The 15638-nt window shown below is 41.2% G+C and overlaps 1 protein-coding gene across 2 annotated transcripts in view; it reads right to left on the reverse strand.

Annotated features, from left to right (window-relative positions):
• tyk2 (tyrosine kinase 2) overlaps positions 1-14964 on the reverse strand; it is a 29014-nt gene extending 14050 nt beyond the window's left edge. For both annotated transcript variants that reach the window (XM_088330250.1, XM_088330257.1), the window contains exons 1-9: positions 13984-14964; positions 12889-13094; positions 11057-11180; positions 10306-10410; positions 9233-9353; positions 9001-9164; positions 8583-8937; positions 8325-8495; positions 4115-4272 (exon numbers count right to left, since the gene is read on the reverse strand). In XM_088330250.1, coding sequence (XP_088186376.1) covers positions 4115-4272; positions 8325-8495; positions 8583-8937; positions 9001-9164; positions 9233-9353; positions 10306-10410; positions 11057-11180; positions 12889-13075 — 1385 coding nt within the window. In that variant the 5' untranslated portion in view covers positions 13076-13094; positions 13984-14964. The remainder of the gene's footprint in view (positions 1-4114; positions 4273-8324; positions 8496-8582; positions 8938-9000; positions 9165-9232; positions 9354-10305; positions 10411-11056; positions 11181-12888; positions 13095-13983) is intronic.
• Positions 14965-15638: the final 674 nt, after the last annotated feature.

Raw genomic sequence — 15638 nt, forward strand, 5'->3', positions numbered from 1 at the left:
ATAAGAGTGGTGATGCGTATGAAAGATGTAAAGTGAAGAAAATGTTGGTAAAAGCGGAAGTGGAAGCAGCAAAAAGGAAAGCAAATGATGAATGGTGTTGAAAGATAGGAGTGAACTTTGAGGAAAGGAGAAAAGTGTTCTGGAAAGAAGTGAAAAGAGTAAGAAACAGTGAGTCTGGAAAGGAAGAGAAAGTGAAAGATAAGGATTGTAGATTGCTGGTTAGCGGTAGTGCAGTCAGATAGATAGATAGATAGATAGATAGATAGATAGATAGATAGATAGATAGATAGATAGATAGATAGATAGATACTTTATTCATCCCCTAAGGGAAATTCACATTTCCAGCAGCATCCCTGAGCTGAGAACAATACAATAATAAAGCCAAAAGAAAACAATATACAAATACCCAGTGTGACGTGCAAATGCCCACTTTAGCATGTTATATAGATTAACTAAATAGTGCTACACAGAACACATAATGCAGTAAGATCCAATGTAGGTGGTGTGGTTTAATGTGGGCCTTTACTCTGCCGGGTGGAGTTAAAGAGCCTCATGGCATGAGGAAGAAAAGATCTCTTCAGTCTGTCCGTAGTACAAGACAGTGACAGCAGTCTGTCACTGAAACTGCTCTTCTGTCCGGAGATAATGCTGTGAAGCGGATGCGATGGATTGTCCATGATTGACCTCAGCTTTTTCAGTGCCTGTCTCTCAGCTGCTGTTGTTAGGCTGTCCAGCTCTTTGCCCACAACAGAGCTCGCTTTCCTAGCCAGTTTATTGAGACGAGAGGCATCCTTCTTCTTGACGCTGCCTCCCCAACACGCTGCCGCATAGAAGAGGGCGCTTGCCACTACTGTCTCATAGAATATTTTCAGGAGCTTTTTGCAGATGTTGAAGGAGGCCAGCCTTCTGAGGAAGTAAAGTCGGCTTTGCCCTTTCCTACATAGAGCTTCTGTGTTGGCAGTCCAGTCCAGTTTGTTGTCCAGCTGCACACCCAGGTATTTGTAGGTCTGGACAAATTCTACACATTCTCCCTTGATGGTTACAGGAACCGGGTGAGTTCTGGTTCTCCTGAAGTCCACCACCATCTCTCTGGTCTTGGTGGTGTTTAGGTGCAGGTGGTTTGCGTCGCTCCATCGGACAAAGTCCTGAATCAATTTCCTGTACTCCTCCTCCTGCCCGTTTCTGATACATCCCACGATCGCAGTGTCATCTGCAAACTTTTGCACATGGCAGGACTCAGAGTTGTACTTAAAGTCCGATGTATATAGAATGAATAGGAACGGAGAGAGAACGGTCCCCTGCGGAGATCCTGTGCTGCTAACCACGGTGTCCGATGTACAGCCCCCCTGTTTCACATACTGCGGTCTGCCTGTCAGGTAGTCAGTAATCCATTCTACAAGGTGTGAGCTAACTCCCATCTCTGTCAATTTCCTACTCAGTAGCAGAGGCTGTATGGTATTGAAGGCACTAGAGAAGTCCAAAAATGTAATCCTCACAGCCCCCTTCGCCCTATCCAGGTGAGAGAGGGATCGGTGTAACATGTATAATATAGCATCCTCCACTCCCACCTTCTCCTGGTAAGCAAATTGCAGTGGGTCGATGGCGTGACGGACCTGTCGCCTCAGGTGGTGCAGCAGCAGCCGCTCCATGGTCTTCATCACATGTGATGTCAGGGCGACTGGCCTGAAGTCGTTGAGTTCCTCTGGTCTTGATTTCTTTGGGACTGGGATGATGCAGGATGTTTTCCACAGCTGAGGGACCCTCCCCTGTTCAAGGCTCAGGTTGAAGATGCGCTGTAGAGGGTCTCCCAGCTCAGACGCACAGGCTTTCAGCAGTCGGGGGGATATTCCATCCGGACCAGCTGCCTTGCTGGTTCGTAGCCTTCTCAGCTCCCCACACACCTGGGCTGAAGTTATTTTTAGTGGGGGGATGTCTTCCATGCTAGTGTCCAGAGGGGGAGGACGAGATGGGCAGAGTATTTTGAGGAGTTGCTAAATGTGGAGGATGGGAGAGAAGTGAGAGTCGAGGCGATCGATGGTATGGAGAGAATGCCCGTGTTGGGTGATTTAAATGTGAAGCCTGTGGAAACATGGGGGGTGCAAGAGGCAGTGAAAGAAATGAAAGGGGGGAAGGCCCCTGGGTTTGATGGTTGTACTGCTGAATGCCTGAAAAAAGGTGGCACAGCTATGATTGACTGGTTAGTATGCTTGTTGAATGTATGCTTTTTAAGTGGTGTGGTTCCTGATGATTGGTGTAGTGCTGGTGTGGTGCCATTGTATAAGGGAATAAGGGTTTTCAAGATGGCGGCGCGTCTACTAGACGCTGCGGCTCGAGCTCCAGTTCGTCTTTTGTTTTTCAGTGTCTCCTGATCCCTCTTATTTTCCCTTCGACTCCCTTCGCACTTACAATAATATCCACTACATCCCGAGGGATATACAGAGACCACCGGATCTCCCTGGAAGATTTGCCGCCTGCCGACAATGACAACGACGACGGAGCAAAGGCTGAGCTAAGCTAAGAAGGCGACCACACAGACCAGCGCTCCCAAGCATGTTCAACCAACGCTAGATCCATCCGTCCACAATGAGTGAATTGAGCTGCGGATCGCCACAAACAACGTCCGGAATTGGAGGACTTTTTTTTGCCATCACGGAGTCTTGGCTTTCCCGACGCCGCACTACATCACCGGCTCGAACGAGACGAGAACTCCGGTAAAAACAGGGGTTGGAGACTACGCGCTACAATAATAGTCGAACCATTGATACACAATGCTCACTCGACATGGAGTTTCTAGCTATGTACCGGGAGAGTTAACTGTGGTCTTTGTGTTTGCTGTATACTTTCCACCGCTAACAGTTTCACCAGATGCTAACGTTAGCATAGCGCTATATCTCCTGCCCGCTGCTAAACATCAGCTTGCACTACCCCAACGGAGCTTTATCGTCGACGGCGACTTTAATCGGGCATGTTATTGACTGTACTCCCAAATCCTTTCAATTGTGGACTCCCAAATCTACTAATTGTGGACTGAGCAATTCGGAAAACGCTGGACTGAGCAATTCGGAAAATCGCTGGACTGTGTAATGTAAGATCAAACATTCGGGAACTCTGTTTGACCCTCACAACACGATCTCTAACTGCTAACTTGGGGTGATGAAACAGTCACGTATCATACCTCACCCCCCCAAAATATTTTCTCATCGAATTTAGACGATTTACGGGAATGACCTTTGGGGTTCAAAAACAGCGGAAATCTGCGGATCCGCGGAAAATTCTGATCCCTGCCTCTGTTGACTAGTGTGAGACAGGGGTGTGTGATGTCACCATGGCTGTTGAATGTGTACATGGATGGTGTGGTGAGAGAAGTGAACGCAAGAGTATTTGGCAGAGGTGTAGACATGATGGACAAAAGTGGAACAGTGTGGCAGGTAAGTCAGTTGTTGTTTGCAGATGACACAGCGCTTGTGGCTGATTCTGAGGAAACATTGAGAAGGTTGGTAACGGAGTTTGGAAAAGTATGTGATAGGCGTAAGTTATGTTGGGAAGAGTAAGGTGATGAAGTGTTCACGTGATGGAGTGGGCATGACGTTAGAAACCAGGTTGCATGGACAGGTGCTGAAAGAAATTGAAAGCTTTAGGTACTTTGGTTGTGATGTGGCTGCAGTTGGTGAAATGGAGTGTGAGGTATTTCACAGAGTGAATCAAGGAAGCAAGGTTTTGGGTGCTCTGAGGAGAGTGATGAACAACAAGAGTATGAGTATGGATGTTAAGAGAGGACTGTATGAGAGTGTGATTGAGCCGACTGTTGTATGGTGCAGAGACTTGGAGCCTGAACGCAGATTTAAGAAGGAAGTTGAATGTTTTTGAGATGAAGTGCTTGAGGACTATGTTAGGAGTGACAAGATTGGATAGACTGAGAAATGAAATTGTGAGAGAACGAACTGGGGGGGGGGGGGGGGGTGATGTAGGTAGGTAGGTAGATAGATAACTGTAATTTGATAACATCTTTTTTTCCTGTAACAGAATACAATTAAATGTTTCTGGTATCCTAATTATGTAACTCTGTTATATGAATCCCATTACTCCCCAAGTGAGCGTAAAGACAAAACCTCACTCCATTGGTCCGTGCAAGCCATTAACTTCGCTTAGCAGCACTCTGGGTGGTGCAAGCTCACGACAAAGATAGTGGTGAGCGTCAGTTGTCAGCCGGTAGTATCCATCAAGCAGGGAGATAAAGGAACGGGCCTCCTGGCTGGATTTCATCTCAACCTCCTACACGTGTATCATAAAGAACAACGAGTGAGGCTTACCAGTACAGCTGCCACCTACGGACTAATTCACATTTCAACAATGGTAGCCCTTCAGGGCCTGCAAGGCCTTCTCTGCTGGCCTAATATCTGAATCATCTAATGTAAATTATATTTTGTCCACGAATACAAATTAAACTATTCCAAAACGTCTGTCAGCTTCCTTTCATTGGTTTTCCAAGGGTTGCGCTCCTTCCAGATGTGTGCTTTTATATTTAACCATCTAACCAATCATTTATCTGCCATTATTTGTTTCCAGGTTAAGAAATCTACCCAGGGGCCTTTCACAATCAGCTCTGCAGGCCCTGATGCATAAAATGAGTGACGATTAAGCTGTTTGTTTAGCCAATCAGATTTGGAGCTGGCAAGTAAGCGCCTTCTAGAAGGCGTAACAAAACGTCAGCTGTTTCACGAAGTATGAGAAGCTCAGGGCCGGTAACGAAAGTATCACAACAAAAGGGTGAAGAAAAATACAGTATCCCTGTGCCCACTGCTGCTGTCTAACAGACATTTTTCGCCCTACATCGAATAACAACTTATGACAGAACAGACTGGACTTTCAGCATTAGCTTGGATTTCTAAAGAGAAGAACTTCTTGATGGAAATTAAACGCGTGGACAATCTGTACGACAGAGTAATTAAAATCTTCTTGTGGAAAGAAAGGAGAATGGATTTTATGCACAAATAAAACAGATTTTTGGTGAATAAAATTTGGCCATATTCTTTGCAATATTATGAGGTTATTGATACTTTTTGTATATGTGTAGCTTTAGTAAATGGTTAATTGCCATAAAATGGTTATTAAGGTTTGGATTGATTAGGCCTGCTGAAGGCCTACAGTAGGTGTGAAATACCAGGCCCGCCACTGAATTTCAAGACACAAAAAAAGCACACTGTGGGCAACCTTGCCTATTTGCTTAAATATGCATTGAAGACCTGATGATTTTTTGGTCTGTTTTTTTACAGTAACTGGCTACCTCAATGAAACTATGAAGGGGGTGAGGGGATATTGGCTTATCGGTTCCAACAGATGATGTCATTTCTTATTGTGTATATGTTGGGCCAATCAACAATGAGATGGCATGAAGAGGGCAGTTCCCCTAGTCGTGGTAGCTAAAGTCGCCCTTTCCAGACGTACTTTACTTTTTCAACATAACCACCACTTATTTAGTCAAGTCAAGTCATTTTTATTTGTATAGCCCTAAATCACGAAGAGTCTCAAAGGGCTTCACAGATTATTACACTATATTACACAGACTATTTTTCAGCCGACGAGAAGAGTAGGTTAGTCACGAACTACAACAAGAAAATGCATGATAATTTAATTAGACAACAGTTTTTTATGGATTGTCTATTTTAAACAAAGTGTTACTCATTAATAAAAACAAAAATGTGTCTTTGTAGTTGATTTATTTGACAATTAAAACATCAACAAATTGTTAGACGAAAACCGCTGCAATGAGAATGCAATTAAATTTAATCTTTAGCCCTATAAAACATATAATCTAACTGATATAAATCTATCTAATGTTATCTATCTAATCTAAACTAGTTTATAAATCCCCAATTGTGTGCGTGTGTTTGTATTTGACTCATAAGCTCTAAAACGTCTGAACTGAATTTTGTGAAAATATGCACAACTGTACTAAAGGCCTTTGCATGTGACTTAAGCTAGTTTTTGTTTCAAATCCCATCCAAAAGATACAAAATAATCAATAAACATTTGCTTTCGTGTAACAGTGGCTCTGGAGCTGCATGCGGCTCTTTGGCGCTCCCTAGTGGCTCCCTGGCGCTTTTTCAACATACCACGGCCCCAACAGCTTCGCTCAAGTAGAATGCCCGGCAACGCTAAGCCCGGCAATGCCAGGCCATTGAGCGTGGGAATTTATAAAACATAGATAAGGAAGATCACTTAAAGAAACTGCCCTCTCATCCCCTGTGGGCATTTTTTACTCACTGCAACAGAAGTAAGAAATAAGTATCTTCGAGTGAGCTATACATTTATGTTCAGGATTATATCAATTTTTAAATAGCTTTGAAACACCAATTAATTTTAACCAAAGAGTGGCAATATGGCTCAAAATCAAAATGGCGTTTTTATCAGTCATTCTATGTAATAGTGATTTCATTCAATTTTAGACAAAACGTAAAGCTAACTCAGCAAACATTTTGTTAAAAATGATTGATAAGAAAAAACATCCAGTGCAAATGGGTCTGAAATAAATACCTAATCTTATATGGCTTATAACACAGACTGAACATTCATAGCTTGTTCCTGAACCACAATTAAGTATTTGGTATCTATTGTACGAACATCTTGTATACCACCTCCTAAAGAATTCTGCCACTGTTGTAAAAGCTTTCTATGATCAATATCAGTGTTGAATGCATCAAATTAAACTCTTAAATTAATTGGCTTCATTTCCAGATATATCACATATATAAATTGTCAATTTTCGGAATGGAATTATTGATATACAATATACAGAGAATCCTCGCTACTTCACGGTTCAGTTATCTCTGGTTCACTCCTTTGCAGATTTTTAATTGAATTCAATAGTCTTTAATGTCACTTATATTAATGTGTCGTGCATGGTGTTTCTAATAGACAACAGACAGCGGGAACATATTAAGGAGGGCATTCTGTGTTCGGTAAGTGCTGTATGTGTGCGCGACTGTGAGAGCCTGGTGTATGTTGTCAGTCAAACAGCTGGGTTGGGCATGCGCAGTCAACGTGTAAGAATTAAAATAAAGTGGAGAAAAATTGCACCTGTTAGCGTTAGATTTCTTGTTACACAGAAAATAAATCCATCAATTAAATCAGACTCTAAGGAAAGTCAGAAGAGCATAAAGAAATGCTGATCACCAGCGGGTGGTGCGTGGATTGTTATCGCATCCAGTAATCAACTGAGGCAGGAAAAACAATAGCCTGGCTGCAGGTCCGGCTTACTAATTGGGTAAGCTAACACCTGATGCTCGAGAGCGTTCTCCATCCGGGCCCCGGTGCTGTGGAATGCCCTGCCTCTGGAGATAAGATCTGCAACCTCAACGGAAGTTTTTAAATTGAGGCTTAAGACACACTTCTATTCCAAAGCATATGATTGATGCCCACCTCGTATTCTGTTTTGTCCTGTCTTTTTCTGAGGCCTGCCTGGCTGATACGAAGGAGAAGGATGATTTGGGATGGGTCAGCGGACCGGGGTCTGACCTGCAGCATGTCAACCCCTGCATTTACCAGCTGGCGTCGTCGTTGATGTCATGCTCTTTCCGGACATTTTCAACATCTTACCTAGTGTTTACTATTCTGTGTACAGTAATGCTAATTGTAATTCACCCTGTTCAATCCTGGAAGGGGGATTACCACATGTGAGGTCCTTTCTCAAGGTTTCTCTTTTCTCCTCACACTGAGGTTTTTGAGTTTTTCCTTGCCCGCATGCTGGTTTGCTAGTTTAAGATCAGGTAATTGTGTAATTTTGTAACTGTAATCCTGTGCAGTCCTTTGAGACATTTTTGTGATTAAGGGCTATATAAATAAATTTGACTTGACTTGACTTGACATGTGCAACTAGCCAGCTGCTCTGTGCCATAACCACACAGGCATGATGGTGTGGTAAGGGTCCAAGCGTACTGATTTCCCCGCGGGGGTCGGTGGGTGATAAAGCCTGTTTTACAATTTTGTTCTAAATTAGTATAATGACAATAAAAACATTCATTCAACTGCAATTATGTGCTGCGTGTAATTATTTGTAGATCTATAGTTGTTATTACAGTTGTGTACTCTCAGTCTGTAATGAAGCAATCTCGAAGTAAGTTTTCCCCTCGGGGGCTTCGGTGGAGATGTGACTCTACATCGCGGATTCTGACTTCTCCCCATTAACCAAGGAAACAAAGGGATCTCTGTATTTCATTTTTTTTCCCAGTAGTAGTTTTAACATAATGGCCAGTGCATATCACAGATAAAGCCACATTTTGACGAGGAAGCAGATGTACAACAGAAGTACGAAACAAAACTCTTACCATGCATTTGCTGTCCTGAGTGCTGATGTAAACATTAGAGTCACTGACAGCTATGTGAATAATCTCTGGGAAGTCACAAAAAGTTGCCCACTCAAAAGGAGCAGACACGCTCATCTGGCTGGGACGTCGCTTAGTTTTCTTTACGTAATCGCTGCACAGCATGTTGTTGGGCTGTAAAGCAGAATGAAACAAAATGGACAAATTTAGAGAAGATCAGGAAGTAACGGTATAAACATTTGCTACCACGACAAAACATACTTTCTCACAACTTGTCGTTTTCCTCCATTGGAGCCCCATGGAAGCAGATACCATCAGCTCATGAGTAGATGCATCCCTGCAGTCCCCTTCCAAAGAATCCTGATTGGTGTGTTCATCCTCATTGCTCAGCCTCAAGTTGTGCACAGCGAATGTCTCGGTGCCAAAACGTGGCGCCAAGCATTCGAGCGAGAAGAGGTAGTTGCAGACAACCTGCAAAACCTCCGGGTGGCTTGCTTCAATTTCGTTCTGGTGTTTGCGCATTGACTGTTGAAACCTCCAACGGAGTCTTAATTTTGTAATAAGGTTCTCTTCTGATATATGTTTGGCGTAAGACTTCGGGACAAATTTTACAAAGCTGGAAAAAAAATACATACATAGTCATATAACTGTACCTCAGATCAGATAATGAAAATATTACCTGGTCTTTTTTGCAACATTCTGCAATGTGCTGCCAGTCTCCAGCGCAAGCTGGATGATGTTGAGCATAGCCATGCCTAAGCTCTCTGTATGGAAGTGGTTTAGCTCCTCCTCTGAGCTTAAGTTCTCCATTGGAATGAGGTCATTTACAAAATCATATTTTGCCTGTTTGAAACAGACTGCGGTGTTAGCGAACCACCGAGGCAAAGTGCATTGAGAAGTCCAGCACAAACCTGGGCATATAGATACTCCACTGATTTGATTTCCAGCAGCGGTTTAAGGGTGCTAGTGGAACCACCATCTGTCCCGCAGAGGTGTGTGGTCAGGATGGGCACAGCCTCCGTATCCTCTGCCCTTAATAGGAAAAGTAACAACATCAAAAACCTATTACATCCCCATTTAATCAATAATTTAAATGGTTTCCTTTGAAATGTAATCACGTTAATGAAGTTGTTTTATCATTTCATCTTTTCCTACTTTTCTCTTTAAAGTCTTTGCAGTATAACATATTTACCCAGGAGTGCCATGTCTAATCTTGTTGAATACAGTAATTCACAAGGTTGATACCAATGACAATGAATTCCATCCAATTATCAAAACAAAATTTAAAAAAATATGCATATTAAGTTCTTTCTCTGCCAAAACATATTGAAAGGTGATGATGATGAAATGTAATGAAACATTTTCAAAAGAGACATACCCTGCTGAATCAACTGTTGGAAGCTCTTGGCCCATGAATGAATGAATGATTCTATTTCTCATTCAAATCAATACAGTGATTTGCTCCAATAACCTGTTGTTGAGAATTCATGCACAATCTTGGATAAAAGGCTGGGTGCATAATTTTGTATTCACAAATGTTGGGAACTTTTCACTGTGTGTTTATTTTATCTGACATCCCAGCAGTATGAGATTGGGGTGAATCAAGTGAAACCCACTAGAAAATCTTAATTTAAGTGGCCTAGGGGGTAGGGCGCTCTCCCCGAGACAAGGAGGTTGCTTGTTCGAGCCTTAGCCGTGTCATACCTAAGACTTACAACATTGGTACCCATTGCCTCCCTGCTTGGCGCTTGGCATTAGGGGTTGGAATTGGGGATTTCGGTCACCTAATGTTTTTCCTTGACCTCATGTAGGTTTCAGGTCAGGGGATGTTATAATGGTAGTCTGCAGCTCTTTTGAGACTTTTGGTGATTAAGAGCTATACTGTACCAATCAATGACTTGACTTGAAAAACCAATTGCTAAGGCCCAAGTTCAAACTTTCTTTTTTTTTTTTAGAAACAACCCCAGAAGAGTCAGTACCTTACCAGTCTTGAGCCTCCTTACACGTCCCACCAGTCTCAGTCTTGACAGCAAAACGAGTCACTGCTGGCTCTTTGTCATTAAATCCATGCCAATTACGAAAATAGAACCTGCACACGACAAAACAATTATTTGCACTTGGGCCGCAACTAACGATTATTTTTTAATGATAAACAAATCATTCAATTTTTCTTTCAATTTATCTATGAATTTGATTTTCTAAAAACACAATTTTAATTTCTTCCTATATTAAAAAATTGAAGTTTTGGACAAATAGAAAGAAAAAGTGCACCACACAACTGAACATTTTATCATCTAAAACAATAAAAAAAACAAAAAGCAAGTGTTTGTCTAATAACTTAACAATAAAGAAAAATACATACAAATATATGCAAGATACTCTTCCTACATCCTTATCCAGAGATCATATTATATCATCATATTTTATAAGACTTATCACAAAACAGAAACAAAGTGAGATAAATTATATTTTGTGTGGGGCAAAAAATGGAGTTAGCGTATTTGGATTTTGTATGATGCAATGTTCAATTAAAAAAACGTTGTTTTTTTTAAAAAAAAGTAAGATACCTTTATAGAAACTGTATCAAAGCGCTTTCTGCCGGACCAAAATGGTCCTACAACTTTACAACTCCACAACGAGATCCAATGCACTTATTTCCATTGATTAACGTGCTTGATGGCTCATAAATTGCACAAGACGATGAATCGACAGCACGCAATGATTGCATCACCAACCTCATTCGGTATTGAAGAAAAAGACTAGAACCCTCCTCCGGGTGGAAAACGTGATTTGGACTGTACCAGCAGCATGAAAGGGGGTCATAGAGAGCAAACAATGCATTGAACAAAGGTGTTATCCCTGTAAAGACACATAGTAAGGTTACAAACTTGACATACCGACACTTTTTATACGTTATCCATTACCCAATGGCAGGGATCAGCAACCTTTTCGGTGTGGAGTGCCACTTTCAAATTCCTTGTAAATCAGTGTGCCACACCAAGATTAATGACTCGCACAATAATTATTTTATATCCAACAGAGCTGCAATTTTACACCAGTCCAAATATACAACGTGGATATACATTGAAATCGTATAACTGACCAATTTTATCTTCCACTGTTCTTGTTCATCAACAAACTAAAAAAATGAATGTGAGCAACATGTGGAAAGGCCTGTAGACATCCATGACTTCAACCATTCTTCATCAACAATGAACTACAATCAAAAAAGAAGTGATATAGACAGCTACCATACCGTTCATCAATAAAATCTTATTTCAGAAACTATCAAAACTTGAAACACACACACACACACACATTAGGACTTTTTATTCAGAAGTTAGCAGGGGGGGTCAGGCATTTTACCTGCCAAAATCTAACTTCCCTGCTTAAATGGACCCTGTTTGAGATATAGACTTGTAACTTCTAGGGTAACCTTCTGTGACATAAATATGTCAGCACACTGATTTTAAAGAGTTTCAGACGTTTCTCAAAATATTAGTATTATTAGCAATAATGCTAATAATAAAAAGATTCTAGATTTGTCGAACACCTATTCAGTAACACATCACAAAGTGGGGGTATTCCTCTGTAGTTAGATCCCAAAGCCAAAAAATAATAATAACAAGCTTCAAGTGTGTCTTACTTTGAAAACAGAATAGGCAGGGAAGTCCGATTTTAAATGGAAAAAAAACGATTTGTTTACACCGCGGGATCCAATGCAACCAGGGTTTCATTCACAATAAAAATACATTACATATGGCTATTATAGTAAATCAAATAAAGGCTATATGTGTACAATTAGTTGTGATTGTGGATATCATAGCGTACATTGATTCGTCTCCGGTGTTGGTGACTTTTGCATCCGCGTTAACAAACGCATTTTGTAGAATACGATCGCGCTTTATTGTTTTAATGAATGCGTTGTATAGACTATGATCACTTAATTGTTTTAACTAGCTCGCTTTATTGTTTTATTAAACTTATTATATAGAATACGATCGCTTTTGTCGGAAGCGCAGCAGAATGCGCGTTCACGCGAGGGGGGAAGGATTTTGCAGGGGGGTCAGATTTAGGCACGACACCATACCTGGACACAGCGCGTTTTAACGTATCCACCTTTTCAAAATCGTCCTTGAATTTATGTTTATGTTTCGTCTAGTAATGACGTTTAACACTTGACATGCGAGGTACAACGCTCTCGAGGCATAATGCACAAAACAGCATGGTCATTTTTTGCACAAAGCCCCAGTCATCTGTCCACGCTGGCTGAAAAGAACGAGATTCGTTCAATTATCACGCGCCGTTGTTTCTGTGGGAGGATTAAAACACAGATCTCTCTTCCTCTGCGAGGCACCGTGCAGACACACGCTCACCATAATGCCGCTAAACACAGCGCGCAATGAAAATGTCTAAATTTCAGGTAAAAATATGCATTTAAAAAATATATATATTGTTACTTTGCCGTGCGCTCGTGTGCCACAGGCTAACCCCTCGCGTGCCAGCGCTGGCACGCGTGTCATAGCTTGCAAACCCCTGCCCTATGGGTTACACTTATTATTCTCACCGACTGCTTCTGCGGCAGAAATGCACAGTTCCTCTGCGGTTATCTGTACCGTAGCCGTGTGTGACAGATAACGCTCGTCATTGGGGGCCCAGAAGAGATACACATGGATGCCATCAGCCTGAGGTGTTAAAAGGGGCAAAGCCAAGTTCCTTTGCCTGGAAGGCTCGTTCCACCATCTCACAGGCATAATGGAAGACACCTGACGCCTGTAAAAGCACATATTCACTTTTACAAATGTATACCTATTACATGTATATTGGACTACATGTTCCGGTTAGTGATGGGCAGGAGAGATTTAAAATCAGGGATGTCCAACTCAGTTTGGCCCTTGGGCCAGATCCAGACTTTTTGTTCTCAGCTTAGGCAGATCAGCAAAAGAATGTCAACTCCAATTTTTTGCCGTTTTTCAGTATTATGCTTTATCATTCGCCATCAGAAAAATGACAAAGGGAAGGAAGAAAAGGGAATACAAGGAAGGAACCAAGGGAAGGAAAACAGAAATGAAGGGAAAAAAAGTGGGGAGGGGAAAGAAAGAGAAAAAAATGCATCAGTAGAAGACATAAATAAATTTAAAAGAAAAAAGAAAGATAGGCTGGCTTTTTAGGGATACCCTTAGCAAGATGGCAGACAATCATGTGAGCTACCTCAAAGTGAGTCTCAAGTTATGTAAAATGAATACAGACTTCTCGAGCTATGATCATTTTAAAAAGTGCATGTTTATTTGAAAGTTCCGATATTTTTTTCTTGTTACTTAAATCAGTATTTTTTGGTAAATGAATGAAGTACATAATTTACCACTAGCAGGCGCTAAATTATATACACTGTCCCTTTAAGTCGTGGCCCTTTTACAAGCCTGAAATATAACATGAAAATAGAAAATTGAAAATACAGTTCTATAAATTACACCTTTGAAGAATTACAAAACCGACGTGTCGGTAGTATACGGAAACAGTGCGGTGGTTTGCTTAAGTAATCACGCACGTAGAAGAAATATGTATTAACACGAGTCAGACTCAACCAAATATGATGTTAAAGTTGTCGTATTCATAACTTTATTAGAGAAATGAAGGGGAAGGACCAATCTGATATGCTTACCTCTCGACAGAACCCTCATTAAATCATATCCTGTTATATAAAAGCAAACCAATCCAAAGAAAAGTGTATGCATTTCGACCCATCTCCTTCATTCTCTCGATAATTCCGAAAGCTTTCAACAGTTCACTTCCTCAAAGCGATCCAGGAAGTGACGTAGAATGCACTAGCCACAAGCTACTCACGCACAACAGGTAATACAAGTTCGATAATCGATACTTTTATCATTTTTTTAGTTACATCGGGTTAATAATCGTTCCAAATTATAGTTCCAATACACTCTGAATTTAAAATGAAAAACACACGAAGCTACGCTGGCATGACGAACCTCTAATGATGCTTACGATGGAACGAAAAGCCCCTACGCGTTTTTTGCGTTTCCCCCCCAGATAAAAGATAGTGTAATTTTGAGCTGGGAGATATTAAAACTACGAATATTCAAAGTGACCAGTGGGGTTTTCCCTCACTTGTTTTGCGAGAAAAGAAAAAAATTGAGAAAAACGTATAAATGGTTACTATTGGTATGCTACATGTCTATGAATGTGGGTTACATTGACCTCCCTAGGGGGAAAAGAACGTGGTCTTCAAAGCTACTTCTCAGTCTTACGGATAGTGATGGACAGACTGTGCATAATACTTTACCATTAGAGAGACAGTGTGCAGATTACCAACTTCAGAGACTCAGTATCAGAAATTGCACATCTTTTTTTTTGGTTGTTTTTAACTAGGACTTTATAAAAAATTGTGGTTTTGGTGGGCATCCGTAGCAGCAAGATTGGAAAACCCTCAAAGCCACCAAAATTTCCACGCACCCATCTCGCAGCTTCTAGAACCTGCTGCCGTCAGGTTAAGTGTGTCAGTGCGAGAACCAGCAGGCTGAAGGACAGCTAGATTTCATCAGGGTGTCAGGATGCTGAACACCCTCCCTGGCCAAATCCCTATCACCCCAACGCTCTGGATGTTTACTTAAAAAAAATTAAAAAATAAAAACCACCTTGGACAGTACAGAGAAACTGAGTTCTTCGAGTGTTTTAAAGCCATGTGACAGTATGGACATGGAGTGTCTTTACTAAGTGTTAGTTTGCAAGCTTTCATGATTACACATGACAAATGGAAAGTTAACTCATTTACTGCTGTATCAGTAAAAATGTAGCATTGACATTTATAAGCAGTGTTGAGACACAGGCATTACAATGGAACGCATTTATGGAACACAAGGACTTTTCTAAGTAACAAGTACTGTAACGTAGTATAAAAAAAGTTGTAACTCTGTCGTTACTACGTGGTGCATTACTGCATAACTCCGGTACTTATGAAATGTAGATCTTGAATCATTGTCACATTCAAGCCCCCATCTGCCAAAACATACTTGGAAGGGTGTGCATATTCATGTTTACTTATAAAGTACAACTGAATACAGTTATGGTGGCGCCCTCTCAAACAGAGTACAAGAAAACTGAATTTCTCCTCATGGAGATATCCTCCCTCCAGTACATTGTCAAATTGATGAGGAATTAAGAACAATAAAATTTCATGAGGTCACCTAAAGGTATATGCTCATATTTGAATGTTTCATTAGTAGTGACAGAAGAAAGTGCGTGGAGAGGGGGGCATGGCTTGTAAAGTCACAACGTAATCAGAAGGGGACAACGTGAGCA

This window comes from Urocampus carinirostris, chromosome 1 (assembly GCF_059441175.1).
Source record: "Urocampus carinirostris isolate Australia breed hairy pipefish chromosome 1, RoL_Ucar_1.0, whole genome shotgun sequence".
Taxonomy (NCBI): domain Eukaryota; kingdom Metazoa; phylum Chordata; class Actinopteri; order Syngnathiformes; family Syngnathidae; genus Urocampus; species Urocampus carinirostris.